The 21,372-nt window shown below is 31.9% G+C and overlaps 1 protein-coding gene across 3 annotated transcripts in view; it reads left to right on the plus strand.

Annotated features, from left to right (window-relative positions):
• Nucleotides 1-21,372, plus strand: part of LOC118201517 (uncharacterized) — an 82,316-nt gene that overhangs the window by 28,554 nt on the left and 32,390 nt on the right. For all 3 annotated transcript variants that reach the window (XM_085827431.1, XM_085827435.1, XM_085827439.1), the window contains 2 exons: nt 9,247-9,370; nt 21,019-21,071. In XM_085827431.1, coding sequence (XP_085683557.1) covers nt 9,247-9,370; nt 21,019-21,071 — 177 coding nt within the window. The remainder of the gene's footprint in view (nt 1-9,246; nt 9,371-21,018; nt 21,072-21,372) is intronic.

Raw genomic sequence — 21,372 nt, forward strand, 5'->3', positions numbered from 1 at the left:
GTATAATTTTCTATGAAATGTTTCTCACAAATTAAAAATTCTTTGTTTTTGGGTTTATCAGTTTCAATATTTTCTAATTCCCAAAATTTTCTAAGAGTTTTATCTAAGTTGTCTTCTTCCTTTATCAACCCACAATGAACCCTGTTTTCAGTCTCTGTTGGAATACTTCCAGACACGATAAAACCAAAAACTGTATCTTGAAAAATAAGATCAGGATTATTCATTCGAATTTGACTCGGTTTCAAAAGTTCATAAAAAACTCCCGCTCCCAACAACATATCTACCCTTTCTGGAACATTAAATCCTTCATCTGCTAATTTTAAATGAGGAAGATCTTGCACTGAAATTTTAATTTTGTGCGAAGGTGTTAAATCAGCAGTTATTTTTGGAATTACTAAAAAGTCCAAATTCTTTATAAAAGTTCCTTCTTTATTGCATATCGAAGCATTAATTTTATGCTTTATTGTTAAAGTAGCATCATTTATTCCCGAAACGGAAATGTTTGTTTTCTCTTTCTCTAACTGCAAATGCTCAATAAGATTCCGTGTCAAAAAGTTCGACATACTGCCCCCGTCCAATAGACACTTCACTCTGTGTTTTTTTCCCTCGTTATCAATTAGAAAACATACGACTGTTGAAAGCAGAACTGTACTCTGTTTATTCGAATAATTGCTAATAAATGCCTTTTGAACGAACTCCTGCCTATTAACATTCAAGGTCGATGAGTCATCTAGTTTGGTAATGTTGCAGTCAGATACATTTGTTTTGTTTTTTTTTTGTTCCGATGAAGAACATTCTTTCTCCTTTACGATATTATTTACTTTCGGAAAGTGAATAGTTTTGTGGTGCCGTTTTTGACAAAAACAAGAATATTTCGATGGGCAATTTGATACTAAATGCATATGTAGACAGTTAAAACATAATTTATTAGATTTCACAACCTGTACTCTTTCTTGTACCGGTAATTTTAAAAACGATGGGCATTTTGCCAATCCGTGATTCTCGTGGCATAAAATACAGTTCTCTGTTTTAACATCTGATAAAAACACTTTAGCTACACTTTTTGAGCTATTATACTTACGATTAACATGAGAATTCTCAGTAAGAGGTTTTCCTCGTGACGTGAAATATAAATCTATTTCTTTACCTAATTCACTAGGTGAAAACCATGAATCACCTTGCCTCACAGCAATGTGAGAAGCTGTTCCCGTATCTAAAGATTGGTATAACCTATCTGAAACTATTAGTTGTTTGAGGGTCTCGAAGTCAGTTACCTTCCTTAATTTTAAATAATAATCCCAGGCAGTTACTAAGCGAGAAGCAAACTGCACATGAGTTTCATGTGGTTGTTTAACAGTTTTTCTGAAGTTTTCTAAACACGAATATGGTGTTGGCTGAAACTCCTTCAGAACTACTTCTTTTACTTTTTCATAATTCACGATATCCTTATCATGTAAATAGGTTATTATATTCGAAGCTTTGTCTCCTAACAGATTTAACAGAATTTCTGCTTTATAGTCCTCCGAAACATTTTTTGTAATAAACGCTCGTTCTAATGACGAAAAGAAAAATCCCCAACTCTCAGGCCGTATAGGAATTTTTACAGTTAAGGTTCTGATACTTTTTATTAATTGATCTAGTGACTCTGATTTTGTTTCGGTTTCGCTTACACCATCAAGTTTAGTTTCTGCTTTAAGCTTAGCCAACTCTAACTCATTTTTTGATCTCTCAAGTTTTATTTTTTCTAACTCGACAAGTTTTTGCTCTTCCTGTTTTCTATTTTCGATAATAGAGTTTGCTATCTCTTTTACTAAATCTTGTTTAGTTTTGAAAATTTCACTATTCTCAATAATATCAGTCAAATCTGCTATAATCATTTTTCGTCAACATTTAGATTTATTTCTAAGGCAATAAGCCTTAAATCTTTTTTAGCACCCTTAAATAACATTGTTATTTATAACAGAACAAGCACAGAAAGTACAGAATTAACAAGAGAGGAATCACTTACCTCTTCAGTGATTCACTTTTGATGAATATCCGTATCCAAAATCAGCGATATTCGTTGAAAAGAACAAGCTGCGAATACTGGCAAACACAAACACTCCTGTGTTCTCAAAAACGAAACACTACTTATTCATGCACAAACTCACACTCCGGCTCGACGGACCAGATATGTTTGGGTCTCGTCCCAAATAACACACACTAAATAAATTCGCTGGTTCGATTCTTTATTAATTCTCATAATTAATTACAATTAACTCATAGCTGTGACCAGCCCTCTTACACCGTCGATGGCGATTCTCAAACTCGTTAGATCATCACATTACAGATGCGCATGCGTGGATTACATTACAGATGCGCAGGCGCGAACACATGATTTAATTCACAGTAATAAAAGAAGACATTATTTTTGTTGTTGCGAAGCTTAGTCTCTCTAGATTGGCAACAAATCTGCAATTCTGCTGTTTCAAATGTAAATAGATATGTCCGCCATGTTATTTAAAACTTAACCGCACCTTAACAGCTTTTAAATTGATGATAATTGTACAAATATTGCTTCCAGAATTACGAAAGGCATAAAAACCTTAACCGGAAGATAAGAACAACATAATTCAATCATTTTTAAAGCAAAAAATGTACAATTTACAAACATATAAGAGTAAAGAAACTGAGATCGCTGTGCCGAGTAACAAAGTGGATATATATATAAATATAGTATTTATATACTTTTGGTGCGGCCGATTGCTACCAAAATACGAGGTGCACATCTACATGTTATAGCAGTCCTATATACAAAATTTCAACGTTCTGAGGCTACTCGTTTTCGAGTTATGCGAGATACGTACGTACGTTCTTTCAGACGCCACGAAAAATTCTCTTCAGAATTAATTTTAAAGCAGTTTTATCAATTTTTTTGGAGGAAACGAGTATTTTATTCTGTCCTTACGTACAGATATCACGCAAAAACATCGTTAAATTGCATTCGATAGCGGTCAAAATGGATATTTTCGTTAATTATATTTTAATATGCTGCCTGAAACTTTTCGCGATTACAATACTTCCTTTTTACTTCGTACAAGGAAGTAAAAACTTTGTTCCTTCTTTCAAAAGCATGCCTTCACTAAAAATTCTATTAACTTACTACATGCTTTTAAAAATGTCACATTATGGAATCTTCTTTGTAAAGTTAAAAAACAGTTTCAAGGTTACCAAATTGTCAAAGATTTAATTATCGACTTTTGCAATTATAAATTGAAAAAAGTAATTTTTTCCTGAAAAAATTTTTCTGTACAGTACAATTCAAGCACCCTTTGTATGATCAGCTGAAAATTCCTCAAATTTTTAAAAAACATCACAATCTGCTCACGAGCCAACAGCTCCAAGTGACACCTTGTTTTAAGTATGAAAAAAACTTTAGGAAGTATGATTGTTAATCACCTTAATGTTATAGATATTAGCAACTGTGATTGCCAGTTTCTTGAATACAATAAATATGTATATCTTTATCATAAACACGTAGTCACAGGTGATCTTAGCGTCATTCAAGATTGTAACCTGTGACAGCTCATGCAACTTGGTACCAAATTTCGTCCCACTTTCTATCTTAATAAGAACTTTCGCTTGAAGCAGTTCAGCAATGATTTAAATAAATTTATTATTTTAGCTAGCAATTGTACTAACATACCGACTACTATCTTTCTAGAATGGAAAGCTGCTGTTTTTAAAGATTTTGAGCAAATGCTCTTTAGTCTACCCAGTTTTAATCAAAAGCACGATAAGAAAGAGACATCTAGAATATCAAATCAAGCTTCTACAAGAATGTTTTATCATCGCCAAAATAGACAAGATGAGTAGTAATTTCAGTGTTATTTGAAAAAAATTCTATTTTGAACTTATTCAAAAGGAATTGCTCAGCAAATTTCAACAAATTTCTACCAATGCTAAAATTCTTCTAAAAAAATTTACAGCCTTACATAAAAGACTCAAAATTCGTCCCAACAAATTAGATAATAAGTTTGCTAATCTCTATGCACTTCCTCAATTTTAAAAAACTCCTGTCAAATTTAGATACATTGCTAATAGTACTAAAAGTTTTTTAAAAGAAATTGATTATCTCTTTGCACAGAAACTTAAACAAATTCTGGATATTGTTAATAATTTTGATTTTCATGATCAATGCTGCAGTTGGATGATTAATAACAACGAAAAAGTTCTTGAGACATCAGATGTGCTTAAAATAGAACACATTCAATGTTACGACTTTGAAAACCTTTATACCGCTTTACCTTTATAAGAAATTCATAGTAGCGTACTTACTCTCCCTAATTTCTTTCCACAGATCCTTACTATCGTTACTCCAGAAGAATGGAAACTTTCCCTCAACAGTATTGTATTTAACAATTATCTCCAATTTGATAACATCTTTAAACAAGTACAAGGAATTCCTGTGGGGGAAAATTGCTCGACTGCAATCTGTGGTCTCTTCCTTTTTCACTCAAGAATTTAAATTTATACGTTCACTTAATGATGAAGAACATAAGTATTACCAATATATCTTTCGATATATGGATGATATTATTGCCTTTAACAATATCAACAAACTTATTTATCTAACTTGCCTCAAGCTTTATACCACTAATGCAATACAAGATGATTTAGTTTACCTAGATCTTCAAATTATACATTATAATCTTATTAAAATATTTGACAAACGCAGAGATTTCAATTTTCATACACTCAAACTCACTAACTGGAACTCTAACATTTCTAAAATGGCCATTATTAATACAGTCAAAAGTCGTTAATTCGGACTCCCATAATCCGGACCTCAAAGCTACAAAATTTTTGCGCATACGTCGCTTTGACGAATGCGCGTAAGATCTTTACGGCTGCTCATATGCGTGTGCTGCGCATGCACATAATACGTTTACGCATGCACGTTTAATGTATAATGGACGGTATAAGCTAAAATGATCTAATTATCTATTTCAGTTAATGTTGCAGATTGCGTTGTTCCTTAATCTTCGAATTGGACCCGGCTTATTATTTTTTGCAGACTGTTAGAGCAGTTTTATAAAAGTAAGCTTGAACTTTCGATTACGTCAAATAGAATTTCCGATGCTGGAGCTCCCAAAGGATCTACAAAGCGAAAGTATATATTGATATCCATCAAACAAAAAGAGGAATTGCTGCAAAAAATGGAAAAAGGCATATCCTTTGTTTCTCTAACCATTCCGAAATCTGTTTATCAATTTCACGCTGCTCTGCGGGGGTGGGGGGGAACGTCGCGGCGCGCAATGAACTGGAAGTTGTTCTGTCAGCACTATCCTTATCTCCAGGGCAGATGTTTTTATTTTATTCGGTTTATAATTCCTTACTAAATGTAGTATTTCATCTCGATGTACTCCATCTTTGATATGATTTAAATTAAATTCCTCATCATTATAAATATCACAAATACACATCAAATAGTTTTCCGGTTGCAATTTTCTAATTTTGACTATGCGTATTGTATGCTTTACGGATGCGCACGTTGAAAGAAATGTTTAATAAAGTAAACAAATAAATATTAAGCTTTTTTTTTTTTTTTTTTTTTTGTAAATTTTGATACCCTTTAGATCATAATTGTTCTTTATTTCATAAATTATGGTTTCATATTTTTAATTTTATAATTTCTGCATGCCATCTTACCAGATTTAAACTGATGATTTATAATCTGGAAAAATCGATAATCCGGAATCGCAGAAGTCCCGATGAGTCCGGATTAACGACTTTTGACTGTACTATTAATTCACAACTTTGTAGAGTTAAAAGAATCTGTAATAGCACAGATCTTTTCCAAGAAGAAATACTCTACTTCATTAAAAATTTCTTAAAAAAAAACTGGCATTTACCTTTTATTTTAGATTGGTTTGGAGATATGAAATTTTTACCCAAATCCTAAAGGAAGGTAGATTATAGATGGGTAAATCAAGTGATCTAATATAAAAATGTAACATAGTTTCTTAATACTGTCTCAATTTTTTTCTCTTGAATTGGCACAGAACTTCAGTTAATTTATTAAATTTATTATTTAATATCACCATTTTCTGGTCAACCCTATCCTTTCATTAATTTTAAGGGCCAATTTACTTTCTCGTTTGTCAGCCCTCTAGCACGAAGAATTATGACTTTTATTAACAAATTGCTGATTTTTTCCAATTTCAACTTGCTTTTGGCCAGATAAACACTTTCTTTGATTTTCACCAATTGTTATCGTCTTCACTTTTTAAGATGACTTAGTTTTGAACAAGACGCCATTTTGTAAGAGTTGCTTCCGTCTCCCACCTTTCGAAACCCCCCCCCTTTTGGACCCTGTGTTTTTTCCTTCCACTGACCGTTTAGTACCACTGGCTCCTGCTTTAATACGTTTGTTTTCCCCTTCGTCGTCTCACCTAATTGGTGAAATTTGACTACTTTTCTATTCTGGAAGCATTTATTTGGAGTTCATCTAATTCCGGTAACCTTTTTCCCTGATATTTGCTCATTTTAACCTTCCAGCACGTGTGCTTGGCTATTTCACATGAGCACGTGCACATCATATTTTTTACAATATATGTTAGTTTACCGTTTTGGGCAAGAAAAATGTCAGAAATGAGTGAATATTGATAATAAATGTGTTAAAACATAAAATATTAACCTTAATTATTGCAAAATACAAATGATATCACATTCAAATGATAGTAAATTATTTTTAAACGTTCAAATTAGTCAGGTGGAAAAGGAATGATGTATTTCATTATAGAAATTAAAAAAAATTATTATTAGTAACTATATTTTAAAATCCAAGCTAGTTTTAATATTCATTTGTCCTGTCCTGTTAATTTATCATTGAATCGAAGAAAACTTGTCAGAAATAAAAATCGCTTTTATATCAGCTTGTATCACAGCTCTTGTTATTTCTATTCCAGTGCCATCACATGAGAACAATTCTTTTGCATTTACATGGTGTCCTTTTTTTTTTTATTCCTATCACATATAACAATTCAAAGTAGACCATCATTTCCTCTCAGGTTAACAGTGCAGTTTCTATCTCTTGAGTATTTTGCCTTTTAGTAAACTTATATATATATATATGTATATTCCAAATTTCATCAAGCGTATTTATATCAACTATTTAAAAAAATGTTCCTATTTCATCATTTATACCCTTGGCATGGTGTTTTAGGCCAGGTAACGCTCATAATATTCATCTTATTCGTCTTTGAGCATTTTGCATACTTCTGTTTTTGCCACTTAAAAGATTTATCCTTATTAACATAGAACATATCATCATCATTCCTTTTTTCTATATCATTATTGCTATAATCATCTGAAATATATTGTTCAGATTCACTGCTGATATTATTTATCTTTATATATTTCCTCACTCAGATCACTATTATTCTCACATCCAAAAGTTTCCTTGTATTCTTTTTCTTCATCAGATAATTCTTGAAGAATGCAAGCAAAAACACATGCACATATTTTTTTACCATGAAAACTGATAAAAAAATTGTAGAGTCGAATTTATACAAACTAAAATAATACATGTCTATTAATAACACAAAATTACAAAATATTTGAAAAAAAATATTTTTCGAATTTTCACCCATGACCACGCGCGTGTCATAACTTTTATGAAGAAGCTGCCACGTAGCGCAAAAGCTCAGTAAAAAAAAAAACAAAAAATGTCATATGACTTCCTGTTGGCACATTCCATGATGTGAGGAAGGGTTGAACGGAGGAATAGAAATGACATTCAGACGTCTCAGCTGCGATATACAAAAAGTGTGCATTAAAAACCGAATTTGTCATAAACTTTGTGCATAGTGTGCATGCTGGAAGGTTAATTTGAAAAGGCAATTGCTTTAGATGCAGGTATGTTAGTCTTTTTCTACTATTTTTCTTTGCCTTTGGTCTTAGCAGGATCCATTTTGAGCCATTATTTTTATTTTTATCTTTCTTTTTTACAAAGTTTTTATTCTTCGATTTAATAGGGCTTACCCTTAAAATTGTGTATTTTTTTTACTAATAGCTTTTAAGCTATTTATTTTAAATTATACATTTGCCTACCCAGGCTACCTTGTATAGGTTTTTCTTGCATCCATTTAAAGTTTTAAAATAAAAAGGAATTTTTTTAGCATAAAATTTTTCTTGTTTTCTATTTTGCTCTTTAAGTTCTATTTAAATATAAGTTGCAGGTGCATCAGGAAAAGAGACAAAACTATTGAGACATAGCTATAATAAGATAATTTGATAATTCTATTAATGAATTTCTGCTTTCTGTCTCAATTGTTTCATTAACTTAATACTTAAATAAATCAAAATTCTTAATAAGTCAAACTAAATGTTAAAATATAAAAGTAGAAGTATGTTAATTTTTCACTGTAAGTCAAATTTTACGCAATTGATTTTTTCCTCTTGTAAATTCACTTTTAGCTTATTGAAGGGCAGTTGTGTAACATTATTTAGAGGTCTGTGATTATACTTCCATTTGTAATTTGTCATAATACTTAACATGTTATCTAATGGGAAGATTGTAACTCATCAAAATTTCTTGACAGCAGTTAAGAAAGCTCAATGATAGGTCTTGCAGGAGTAAGCAGTAAGTTTGAACCAAAATTCACACACACACACACACAAAAAAAAAAAAAAAAAAAAAAAATTGTTACTTCAGTAGTACAATGAATAAAATAAGAATAATATTAGGGCCAAAATATGGCTGGTCAGATCTGTCTTGTGAGATGCCATTTCAGCATCAGTGGTTTCAGACAACTCATTAACCATTTGACTGCTACGCATCGAAAAAGCACTGTGTTCATTTGTCTCGAATGCGCTGCAAGTTTCAGTGTGTCTTTGTTGCTCTGTGGGTGTGAACGTACGTAGTCTGACCTCTTGCATACTTTGTAACATAAGTGCATTCTAAAATAACTAACTGCGTCGTGGTTTTCGAGGCAAATGGATGCAGCGCTTTTGCGCAGCGTAGCAGTCAAACAATTAAGGTTAAGCACGGAAATATGCTTAACCGTAATGATATATATAAGCTTTTAGACTGAAACTAATATACATTTTCTTTTTTAATTTTAATTTTTTGCTTTTTATCTTTCTATGGTATCTATTCTATGGTAAATGAAGTTATATGTAGAATTTTAGTTTTTGAGTGCAGAATGAGTTTTTTTATAAGCATCAATTAATCAATAGCAATATTTTTTCTTTTTCCCCCAGCTGCGAGATAATATTTTGGTTCCAACTATTTTGAATGCTTTATTGAATCACCAGAAACATTTAGAGCTGAAAAAGAAATATGAAGCACTGGAGAATGGCCAATTGCTTCCAACATCCATGAATAGTATGTAATTATTTTATATAGTACAGTTTTAAATTACTAGAAGTATCATGAAAATGTTTTCTAATTATGTTTTAAAATTCAAATATATATTTTCCAAATACTTAATAAATACATATGCAAAACTATTTGTGGCTATAAGCATTATCAATAGTTTTATCTGTATAAGTATACATTATGCTTCTCCACTTTAACAAGAGATGCGCATTAGTACGTGTGCAATAGTACTTTTTTATAAAATGAATCAAAGCTTTCATATTTGCAAAATGTGTCAAAAATATTATTAGGTGTTTATTTATTCAATGATTCATATATGACTAAATTGCAAAATAGCATACATGTTTCATACCATTTGCTATATGTTTTGATTACCTATAGAAAACTGTAAAATAGAAAAAATATATTGGTTGGAGCAATCAAACACACTGTCATATTTCAAGCCTTTCACATCAGCCACAGCTGATGAAAGTTTCAATTTTTGATATTAGTCAGAAAAACTGCAAACATAGTGAAAGATAAATGATGATCCAGTGTGTCATAAATCCTAGTCCTGCATCTCTCACTTCAAAATCTCAGCAGTAAACATTAGTTATAATGATCAAAGCAGCAATGATGATGGTATATTAAACTAACTTGCCTTAATAAACCATCATCACTCCTGTTACTTCTTAATCACTCCTGTTGAAATGTGCTTACCATTTTTCCAATTCTGGAAAGTTATACTCTACTATAAATGCAATTTTTACTTTTTTGAATTAAATTTTTATCCAAGTTAATATAATATACAGATAATGATTATTGGAGGTGCTAAGGCAACAAAAATTAGTGTAATGTTCATATGCTTTCAAGATTAGCTTCAAAACTTTGAATATTGGAAAACCTTCTGCTGCTGCAGAAGTGTAACTATATAAAAAAGAAGCTTGTGCTATGAGGATCGGTCGCTTGAATGCGGACTTCAAATGATGATTGTGTCATAAAAATGTGATGATTTTGTCATAAAAATCATCACATCATGGTTGATTACAAAAGTGTTTTTCAAGATTATTGTTTGGTGTTTGATGAAGGAGAAGGACATGTATAAGTATAAATTCTAGTTTTAGAAGGCATAGTCTTGGTTTTCAACTGTGAAATTGTGTGACAATGCATGTAAAGTCTTCGTCTGCTACAAATTAGAACTTTTTTCTCAGTAAGAACTGTAATCTTAAAACCAAGAATTTTAACCATAACTCTACCGTGCCTGTTGGTGTACTTCCCATGTAAGTATGCTTCAACTAATCTTCGCATGTAGAGATGATATATGCAAATCAGTTTTAAATATGCTGATATTTATAAATGTGTGTGGCTTCAAAATTAGATGTAAACTCAATATTATAAATATTTTATGGATAATCTAAAATATTTTGTAGGAATTAAGTATTGTTACACTGACTGGCATATCTGATTTAGTGTGAACATAATGAAATATTAAATATGAATATTTGTGACTTAAATGCTTATATTCTGTATCTGCCTAATTACAGTCAAGCGTTAGGAATTATAATTGCTTTACTATACTGAACCTGGGCTTTAATGTTTATGTTTGTACATAATTATGTTTAAAGGATTTAATGCCAGTAGATTGAATAAGAAATAAAAATTGTTTTTTCCTATTTGTACTTGATATATTCACAAAACAAATAGCTACAACCATTCTGAAAGCATTTGTGAGACAAATATGATTTTATAACTTTTTAACTATTTATAATTTCCATTGAAATTATGTGTTTATTAACAATTTAATCACAGATCTATAAACAGTTAATTAGTTTTTGGATAGTTAATTAGTTTTTGGTTTTTGGAAGCATAAATTTGATGTTTTGCAACAATTGTGGGCCACATTTGTAGACGATAGTTAAAAGAAATTAATGTAGCTCAGTGAATTAAGACTAAAGGGGGAGGGGCAAGAACTTGACAGTTCACAAACTGGTTCATCTGACATTAAGTAGCTATAGTGAACAGAGTATTCAAAGAAATTCCATTGAGATTTCCAACAGCTTTGTGCTCCTTTTGTACCTTCCTTATTCCATCAAAACTTTTGATGGAACTAAATCATGATCACAAGGATATTAATTATGAAGATTTCCTTGTTGAGAAACAAGTATTCCTGTTTTTTTATTTCTGTTACTTCTAAAGAATTTAAAATGGGCATGGAAGGACAGTTGCTTTGAAATTTTTCAGTTTATTTTGCTCTGATGGAAAATGAAATTTCTGTATCAAGAAGGAGTTGTGCTACATAAACGGAAGTTGTGAGATATCTCTCATCAGACAGATGATATGTATTCAAATTTTTTACTAGATGAACAACTATGCTGCTAGTAGTGGCACTATGAACATGAAAATCATGTTTGCTTTAAACATGCCATGTAAACTTTGTGTTCTTTATTTATTTATCTTTCAAATTGGGCATTGTAAGTGAGATCTGAGTCGAGAATGCTTTTAAGGAGACAGAGATGGCCTGAATTTGAATGAGGCTCTGTCATAGGGCTATGAAAAGGTGAATTTTTCTTTTTGCAGTTTTGCAGAAAGACTTGGTATGTATCCACTGTGTATGCCTATTGGCAGCACGGTGGAGGTTAAGTCACACCGCGCGTGCATGCCTATTAGTCATGGGAAGGTACTGTCTCAAGAAGATGGGTCCGGCTGCACACTTGCCACCACTCAAGAAGATTGCTGTATTTACTGCTTATCTGAGATGCATCATACTGCATTTACAGCAAACATTCAAGCTTTTGTTAGTACCAGAGTGATACAGCGAACCGTAACAAATCAATTGCACTACATACAGATCTGAGCCAGATGCTCATCAGCAACCATATTACAGACTTCAAATCATTACTGACTCCACTGACTGTTATCTGAAACTTCTGTGGTATCTAGCTAAATCTCATTGGAGGGTAAAATAAAGATCTGTTGTGTTCTCAGATGGGAGTCTTTTCTGTCTTGATGCCAGCGATAGCTGTGTGTTGGTTAGAAGAAAGCCAGTTAAGTGCTTGGAACCAAGCTGTCTGCAGCATATACAGTACAAAGTCCAAGATCCGGACCCATCGGGATTTTGGTGATTTCGGATTTGGGATTTTTCCGGATATTAGATCATCAGTTTAAAAATAGTAAGATGGCATGTAGAAATTATAAAATTAAAAATATGAAATTGTGATTAATGAAATAATGAAGCATTTATGATCTAAAGGGTAACAAAATAAAAAAAGCTTAATATTTATTTGTTTACTTTATTAAACATTTCTGTGAATGCAAATTGTTTAAGTTGCTTCGATTTTTGTGCTAATACTTTCTCTTCAATTCTATAGACAGACATAATTTCTTGTTCAGTTACAAAGTTCCACTGTTCAAGACCTAATTCTGCTGTCCTTAAATTTTGAATCCCAGTGCTGTCCCTAAATTCTAAAAATTTTATCATCCCTTAATTTTGCTGCTTCGTGCTTCTCTAAAGTAAAAAAAATTGTGTTTCCTAAATTCTGCCACCTAAATCAGTCATACGAGCTGTGGCGCTGGTTCTAGGTTTATGTGAATAACAAATAATTTAGTTATTCTTAATTCAAATAGCACTAAATGTAATATTTTGGTATATGAGTATCGTTAAAAAAATCTGTTTATCATGTGGAAAGAAATTTTTGTTAAATTTTTCCTCATCAGCGTTTCTTAGCGCATTTATCTTACATCTGTAATCATCGCCAAGTGTAATATGAACATAAAAGGTTACCATACTTTTTGCTATTCAATTACTAAAATAAACAAATATTTAGATGACTCTGCATGAGTGATTACTCAAGTTATCATGTGTTGATAAATATTTGGTGAAGAAAGAAAAATATAATAATGATTGATTAGGTTGGCGTCAGGAAAATATTAGTAGCGTAAAATCAACAATGTTTGTATGTAGAGAATGTTACATTAGAGTTGTATGACAAGTTATATGCAGCTATGGAGCCAAATTATTGATCACATGAATTTATGCTAAAATGAATGTTTCTTGAATAAGAAGATATTTTATGTTGTGCCAAAGTGAAATTAATAATCGGAACTCTGCACAGGTTTTATTATGGGTGAAAAAAATCAAATGCGCATGCATAAAGCATACAAAAAGAAAATGCTGGTGGCTTTGTGGTCCAGATTTTAGATCATTCCCGATATTGGACGTTCAGATCTCGGACTTTGTCCTGCACACATTGGACCTATACCATGAGTTATAGTCTGAGAAGCAATTTGCTATGACAACAGGAGTACTCTTGTTGTTATTCCACACATCTGAACAGCAAATTTATCTGTCAGACTGGTAATTACACCCATTGTGCTGCCATTCTTGAGCAGTATTTCTGTGGGCATTTACCAATAGAGTAACACTTGTCCCTATACCCTGCTGTCGTCCAATATGCGATTCATGCTGCATTGGCCTATGAAATCAGTTGATCTTTCTCCCATCGAGCACATGATTAGACGACAAATTTAGTGTCATCTACAACCAGCACAGATTGTTATTGATTTAACTGACTTATTTCATGACAGACATGGAATTCTATCTCACAAAAGGACATATAGCATCTGTATGATATAGTGAATGTGCATTTGAATGCTTACGTTCATTAACATGGAGACTACAGCAGTTATTAGTGTACCACTATTTCACATCTGAAATGGCTCTTCTCATGATACTTTAACCTGTGAACTTCAAACTTTAATCAAATTAATAAACTACCTAATGTTTTGCTTAAATTTTATTCCTATAAACTGATTTCTTCTTGGTAATGAAATTTTATTTTCCAGTAGTGTGTGTATATGTCCGAACACAGTTTCAAACTTTGTGATACTACTGTAAATTTTCTTCATAATTGCTACTCAGTGTTGCTGCTTATGATAAAAGTTTTCTAAATAAAAATCAATTAAAAACATATATGACCTAATAATGAGTGTCTTGTATTTAAGAATTTTATTGTATTATCTGCAAAAATCAATCAGAGTAATGAAATAAGACTGTTGGTAGTCATCAGTCATTGTGCTAAAAGAAAAACATGCAAAATAGCATTTAAGAATGTTGGAATTAAAATTTTACTTCAAATTAAACATAGTTTTAATTCCCCATATCTCATTTTGACATTTTGTAGCTTTTTTTGTGTGTATTAAGAGGTGTACTGTATTTTTATAATTCTAGACTAAATGAGAGGAATGTATAAAAAAAGAATACAGTAATTATTATAATCAGCGCTACAAGATATTGCCTTAGTAGAAACCAGTGTCCAAGTGAGAGTTTCTTTCTCTTCGCAGCAGGTGGCACTGTATTCTAACTTAACAAGAGGAATGGCATATTCAGGAACTGCTTCAAAAAGCAAAAGCTGTGGCTTCGCCGCTGTCCTCTTTTATATAAAAGAATCTATGATGTTATCCTCTGAGGCATCTCTGTTTTTTCAGACAACTTGCATAAAGAGGAGTCAATTGTTGCATAGCTTTTTTGTTTTGCCATGTTATTCCAGATTATGATATTATTTGGTACAGTCAAAAGTCATTAATCCAGACCTCAAAGCTACAAACTTTCTGCGCATGTGTCAACACAAATTTGCATTGACGCATGCGCGTAATACTTTTACGCATGCGCATAATACGTTTATGCATGCGCGTTTAATGTATAACGGATGGTATAAGCTAAGCTAAAATTATCTAATTATCTATTTCAGTTAATGTTGCAGATTGCGTTGTTCCTTAATCTTCAAATTGGAACTGGCTTATTATCTTTTGCAGACTGTTAGAGAAATTTTATAAAAGTAAGTTGGAACTTTCGATTATGTCAAATAGAATTTCCGATGCTGGATCTACGAAGGGAAAGCATGTTTCGATGTCCATCAAACAAAAAGTGGAATTGCTGCAAAAAATGGATAAAGGCATATCCTTTGTTTTTCTAACCATTCCGAAATCTGTTTATCAATTTCACGCTGCTCTGCGGGGGTGGGGGTGGGACGTCGCGGCGCGCAATGAACTGGAAGTTGTTCTGTCAGCACTATCCTTATCTCCAGGGCAGATGTTTTTATTTTATTCGGTTTATAATTCCTTACTAAATGTAGTATTTCATCTCGATGTACTCCATCTTTGATATGATTTAAATTAAATTCCTCATCATTATAAATATCACAAATACACATCAAATAGTTTTCCGGTTGCAATTTTCTAATTTTGACTATGCGTATTGTATGCTTTACGGATGCGCACGTTGAAAGAAATGTTTAATAAAGTAAACAAATAAATATTAAGCTTTTTTTTTTTTTTTTGTAAATTTTGATACCCTTTAGATCATAATTGCTCTTTATTTCATAAATTACGGTTTCATATTTTTAATTTTATAATTTCTGCCTGCCATCTTACCAGATTTAAACTGATGATCTATAATCCCGAAAAATCGATAATCCGGAATCGCCGAAGTTCGGATTAAAGACTTTTGACTGTATAGACAAATTTATAGCTTAACAGTTATTTATGTATCCTTCACTATTTCTATTGAAGGAATTATATCTATTTTGTCTTTCAAGGTTTCATGGAGCGGGGTCAGTTGTGCCAGTAAATTTCCTTTTGCTGCGTATGACCACATTTATTTTTGTTTGCTTTTACTAACAACTTTATTAAAGTAATTACTACATTCAGTACTACTACATGTTGCCTTAGCCAAAACCAGTGGCCGCTTGGGAGTTTCTTTCTCTCTACAACAAGTGGCATTGTATTCTAACTTAGTAAGAGGAATGGCATATTCAGGAACTGCTTCAAGAAGCAAAAGCTATGGCCTTCATTACTATTCTTTTTTATATATGAGAATCTGTTATGTTATCTTCTGTGGCTTCTCTATTTTTTCAACCAACTTCCTTCTGGAAACCAACTCTTTCTGGCATGCTACCTGTCAAAGTTGGAATTTCAAAAAAAGAAAAAAAAAGGTGGGCAGTCTGATCAGGCCTAGAGGAGTACACAGGTTAAATTTTGTAAAGATAGCACTTATTGTTTTAATTCTGTGTGGCAATCAATAGAGCTTCGAAAAGAGTGCTGAAACGAGCATTGCTGGGAAGCGCATAAAAGAGTAAGAGATTCTGCCTATGATTAAAAAACACTAAATTCTAAATATCGTAGCAGATTTAACATTATCCAGGGTAGGACACAGGGAGGCCCGCTACTCTATACCCCTCTAAAAAAGCTCTTCTTGGTGGTGATATGATGATTACATGCATATAAATGAAAAAAAAAAACTTGGTTATATGATATTTACATTATTTACATTTCATATATACACTTTTGTGTATTTTTTTCATGGTGGTACTTTTCGAAGAAAGTGACACCACCTTTGAAAAAGCACAACCCAACGTTGCATGTTTCGCACATGTACCAGGATCTGTATCAGGTTCACTATCTAAAGTCAATTTTCAGTGCTTCAGAAATGGTCAACCCTCTCCGATCCATTTGGAAAATATCTAAAAATCCCCCCTCAAAATAAACCAATATTATATCTATAATTAAAAATTGTAAATTGTAAAATAAAATTAAATAAACATCTACAACTCAAAACTATCAAAATGTAGTGCTAACAAAACTTCTTTGAACGAAAGCGAAAGAGAAAAAGAGAACTGCTGTAGTGAAAAACGCAACAGCTAACTGATAAAATTACTCCTGACCTTTAGAAAATCACCCCAACAATTTCTTCATTGATAACCAAACCTTCCCTAAAAAGGGGGGGTAGAGAAAAGAAAACAGGAAATGAAACACAGATGTGTACCCACCTTTCTATTGTGAATAAGCTGACTGGAGAACTGCAGAGAAACAAAAATACAGTTGTTGATCTGGTTTTAATTTCTTAGTGATCCCACTCTGGGCACACCTGATGTTTGCCATTCGATGTCAAGCAAAATTTCAAGGTAAAAATTTAAAACTAATATAGAATAAGGAGATTAGCGTACAGCCAAGAAAATAACATAGAAATTTGTTTTTAAACGATTCCTTTTATATCCTAAAAAAAATCTGGAAGATTTCTTTGAAAAATGAGGGTCTTTAAAAAATGAACATGGCTAAAATATATGGCCTGGTTTGTGTTGTGCTGCCGTCTAGTATAAATAAAGAAGGTTCAGTGTAACCTACACTAACCTATAAATCCTTTTTCATTCAATTTTTCTGTGAATACAGAAGGAAATTTTTATGTGTGCCCAGACTAGGCAGACCGTGCTGCCAAGGGTTAAGGAGTCTTTTCTTGTAGGATTGACTTTAGTCATTTGCTTCATAGTTTTCATATTTTGCCATATTATTCCAGACTGTGATATTATCTGGTACAGGCAAATTTGTAGCTTTACAGACATTTATGTAAGCATCACTTCTCTTATTGAAGAAATTATATCCAGTTTGGCTTTCTGGGGGGGGTTGAAGGGGGAAGTTGCACTAGTAAATTTCCTTTTGCTGGAGTTGACCATGTTTATTTTTATTTGCTTTCATCACTATTAATTTTATATTTGATGTAGAAAGTGCTTTTGTTTACTGCCACATAACAACTATCAAATGAGAGGATTAATCAAGTGCAGTGAAGCAGTCTCGATCATGTGAGTAGAGCCTGAGTATAGCTTTATTTGCAGTTAACAGTTTACAGCGGCATTTTCAGTCAAGAAATACAATATAATGTTTTTAATTATATGCTTCTGATTTTGTGAATCAATATAAATAAAAATCATTTGTAAATAAGAATAGGTTATGTTATTCCCAGATTTGTCTTTCCCTAATTTTAATATTGTTCTAAATGTATGTCTTTTATGAAAAGTGTGACATTTTAGGTTTTTAAAGAATTTAATAAATGCTCATAAAAATCAATATGTAAAAGGGGAAAAAAGGAATTACTTTCAGTAGGTGTTTATCAAGTTTGTAATGTATATTTAAATATATGTTTTTGTAAGAATGATTTTGTGAAAATTTATATTATGTGATTAATCAGTTTTCAGTCTAAAAGTTTTAATTTTTCAAGCAATTTTCATAACATATATTATAATACACTCATACAAATTGTGCTCGAGTTTTAAAAAAGTAAGAGTGGATCTCACTAGTGCAAGCAATAAAGTCACCGAATACTGTATAGTTCAATCCAGATTGAAATCCTGGTGAATGGTCTGGTTTCATTTGGGTTTTCATAGTTTTCCTCTGTGTGCACTACAGATACAATTTAGTTCATATTCAAATTTATTACACTCATTATAATGTACACAGGGTTCGTAGCGGTCCTTATAAGTGCTTATAAGTCCTTATATTTGAAAATAAAATATAAAGGCCCTTATAGGTGCTTACTTTTTCTTTAAAGCCCTTATTTTTTGTTTTTAGTGCTTTTTTTTTTGCTTTTAGTGCTTTTTTTTTTAATGAATGCGCAATTTTTCCCCGTACCAAAGCCGAAACTAAATAAACAACTTTTCTTCCTAATATGGAATGTCAGATGGTGAATCATACTCCCGGAAATAGCTTTTCCCCCTTTCTCTGCATAAACATAACCTTTGGTGTGCGCAGAGAGTACAGACAGGTGACCATCGATCTGTTGGTCAAAGAATTGGGAAAGCAGTAGAAAATTCCGGTACATTCGGCATTCTTTTCCTCCCACCCAAATACTACACACGTTTGAATTTCTATCAAGATCTTAATAATTTGCATTCTCGTTCCACTTGGTCAGTTCATATCCGTGTTTATTATGATCATTATGCTTATATTATGAGCATATGTATGAATGTTTATAATAACATAGTTGAAGTAAATGCTGAAGTATAGTAAACTTCCAAAAATTTTGTGTTTTAACACAGATTAGCTTTCTAAGGAATAATATTCAGAATGGCTTAAATAAAGGGAAAGTAATCGAATAGTCAAAATAATTTCATTTTTTTGGCCAGTACATTATACAATACAGTACGAAGATTGGGAAGTTCTCTCCTTTCTCTGCAAAATCTCGAATATTGAAACTGTTACAGTTCGCTGCAAAACAAGCAACGGACCTTTTTCTTTTTCTTTCTTTTTTTTTTTTTTTTTGTCTGTCACTTTCCAATCTGGATTGAATAGGACTAAAATTATGCCAACTCAAGCGAAGAATGATTGTATTCCAGAAATTTAATGCAGTCTGTTGAAAATTAGAATGAAAAAACACCCCAGATTGGTAAGTCTCTTTTTTTTTCCTTTATTTAGTTCTTTATTCTCCCAATACCGGCAGCTGTTGAATCCGATTGCGTAATATCATCTAGGGAAGAATTACGGTGCACGTATTGCACAATAACGTTTGCGATATTTTGCAGAGATAATTAATTTTGATGTTCGCTCCGAGATTTGTTTATGAACACTTAAAAGAGTTTTACTGTGCTTGCAAAGCAGAATATTTTTCTGTTCCGTTGGCTTGTTTTTATATGATGCACATATCGAAATGTCAAAAGCATTTATTTAGCAGAAAAATCTAAAGAATGGCTACAGTCTATCCCCCCTCCGCTCCTCTTATTCAAGTTATGCCCGACTGTCCGAATATTTGCCAATTTTCAAGTATGCAGGTAGTTAAGCTTTTGCTGTTAAAGGATGACTGCATGAAGCAAATTTCTGTCTTCTGATTTCAGAAATGTTCCTCCTTTTTACTTAAATTACTTTGCTTGCAATATCGGTTAAGGGAAAACTGATATACGATGAAAATTTAGAAAATGTTCAGAATTTAGATTTAAATTAGTTAAATTTCAATATGAGTGGAAAAATAAATTGTATTTATTATTAAGTTGCAAGCAGATAGAATAAATATGCCTTATTATTATTTATTTCCTCTATTTTGAACTGAAATTTCATCATTAAATCTTGTAATATAGTTTAGTTCTGCACAGTTTTTTTTCCTCTCATTTTAAACTAGTTCTGTAAATTAAACTGTTGTTTAAAATAAAAAAAATAATTATTTTCCATGGTTGAGGTAATGCTTATTCTCTCTTAATAAATACTGCATTTCATATATTTTAAATTACGAGTCTAATTTTTAAGGTTATGCAGTTGTGTATAATGTAATTAGACAGGTGCTTATTTTTTTTTTCTTAAAATTTGCTTGAAAAGTGCTTATAGGTGCTTATTTTTTTAACTAAAATGTGGCTATGAACCCTGTGTACAAATTGTTGCTTGAGTTTTCAAAAAGTAAGAGTAGATAAAAAAAGTAAGAGTGGATCTCACTAGTGAGAGCAATAAAGTCACCATATATTGTGCAGTTCGATCCATATTCAAATCCTGATGAACGGGCTGGTTTCATTAGGGTTTTCATAGTTTTCCTCTCTGTGCACTATAGATACGATTTATTTTCCTGTAGTCTTCTGGGAAGGCAACCTTCCCTTCAGGCAAATAGTCCCTGCATGGTTTGGTATAATCAACCAAACCAAACCATGAATGGATTAAAAAGCTGTAGAAATAAAGAAGGGATTTTCTTTGTGTTAGTTTAAAAAAATTACACCATTTTTAAACTGCAAATACTTATTTTCTTTTACTAAATTCATTTGTTTACTGCAATTTTTTGTAAATATTTTTTTGTATTATTTCCATGAGTTATCTTTTCATTATCAAGATGTTAAAATAATCTATGGAGTGTCACTTATTATTTCTGTTTTTAGAAGCAGCTGATAATCATGGAAATATCCTTCCAGATTTAGTAAGCAAGAAAAATGTAAGCATATTTTATTTTGTGCACTTGTGTTTAAATATTATATTTATTGTGAATTATTTATGATATTTAAAAAAAATTATAACTTTTTTTTTTTTTTTTTTAACTTCAAATAGAATTAGAAAGGTACAGTTCTATATTTTCACTGGGGAACTGCATAGAAGAATATAATTCTGTATGCTGTGTAATTAACTGTATATCCCACAATAAGTGTAATGAGATATTCTTTTTCGGAGCAATCCTTAATAGCAACTGAATCTTCTGCTTTTCATCCCAGAAGTCTTTCTGTTAGCATATTTATCTT

Source organism: Stegodyphus dumicola, chromosome 1 (assembly GCF_044657685.1).
Source record: "Stegodyphus dumicola isolate Sdum_Otavi_A_Nest chromosome 1, ASM4465768v1".
Lineage (NCBI taxonomy): Eukaryota > Metazoa > Arthropoda > Arachnida > Araneae > Eresidae > Stegodyphus > Stegodyphus dumicola.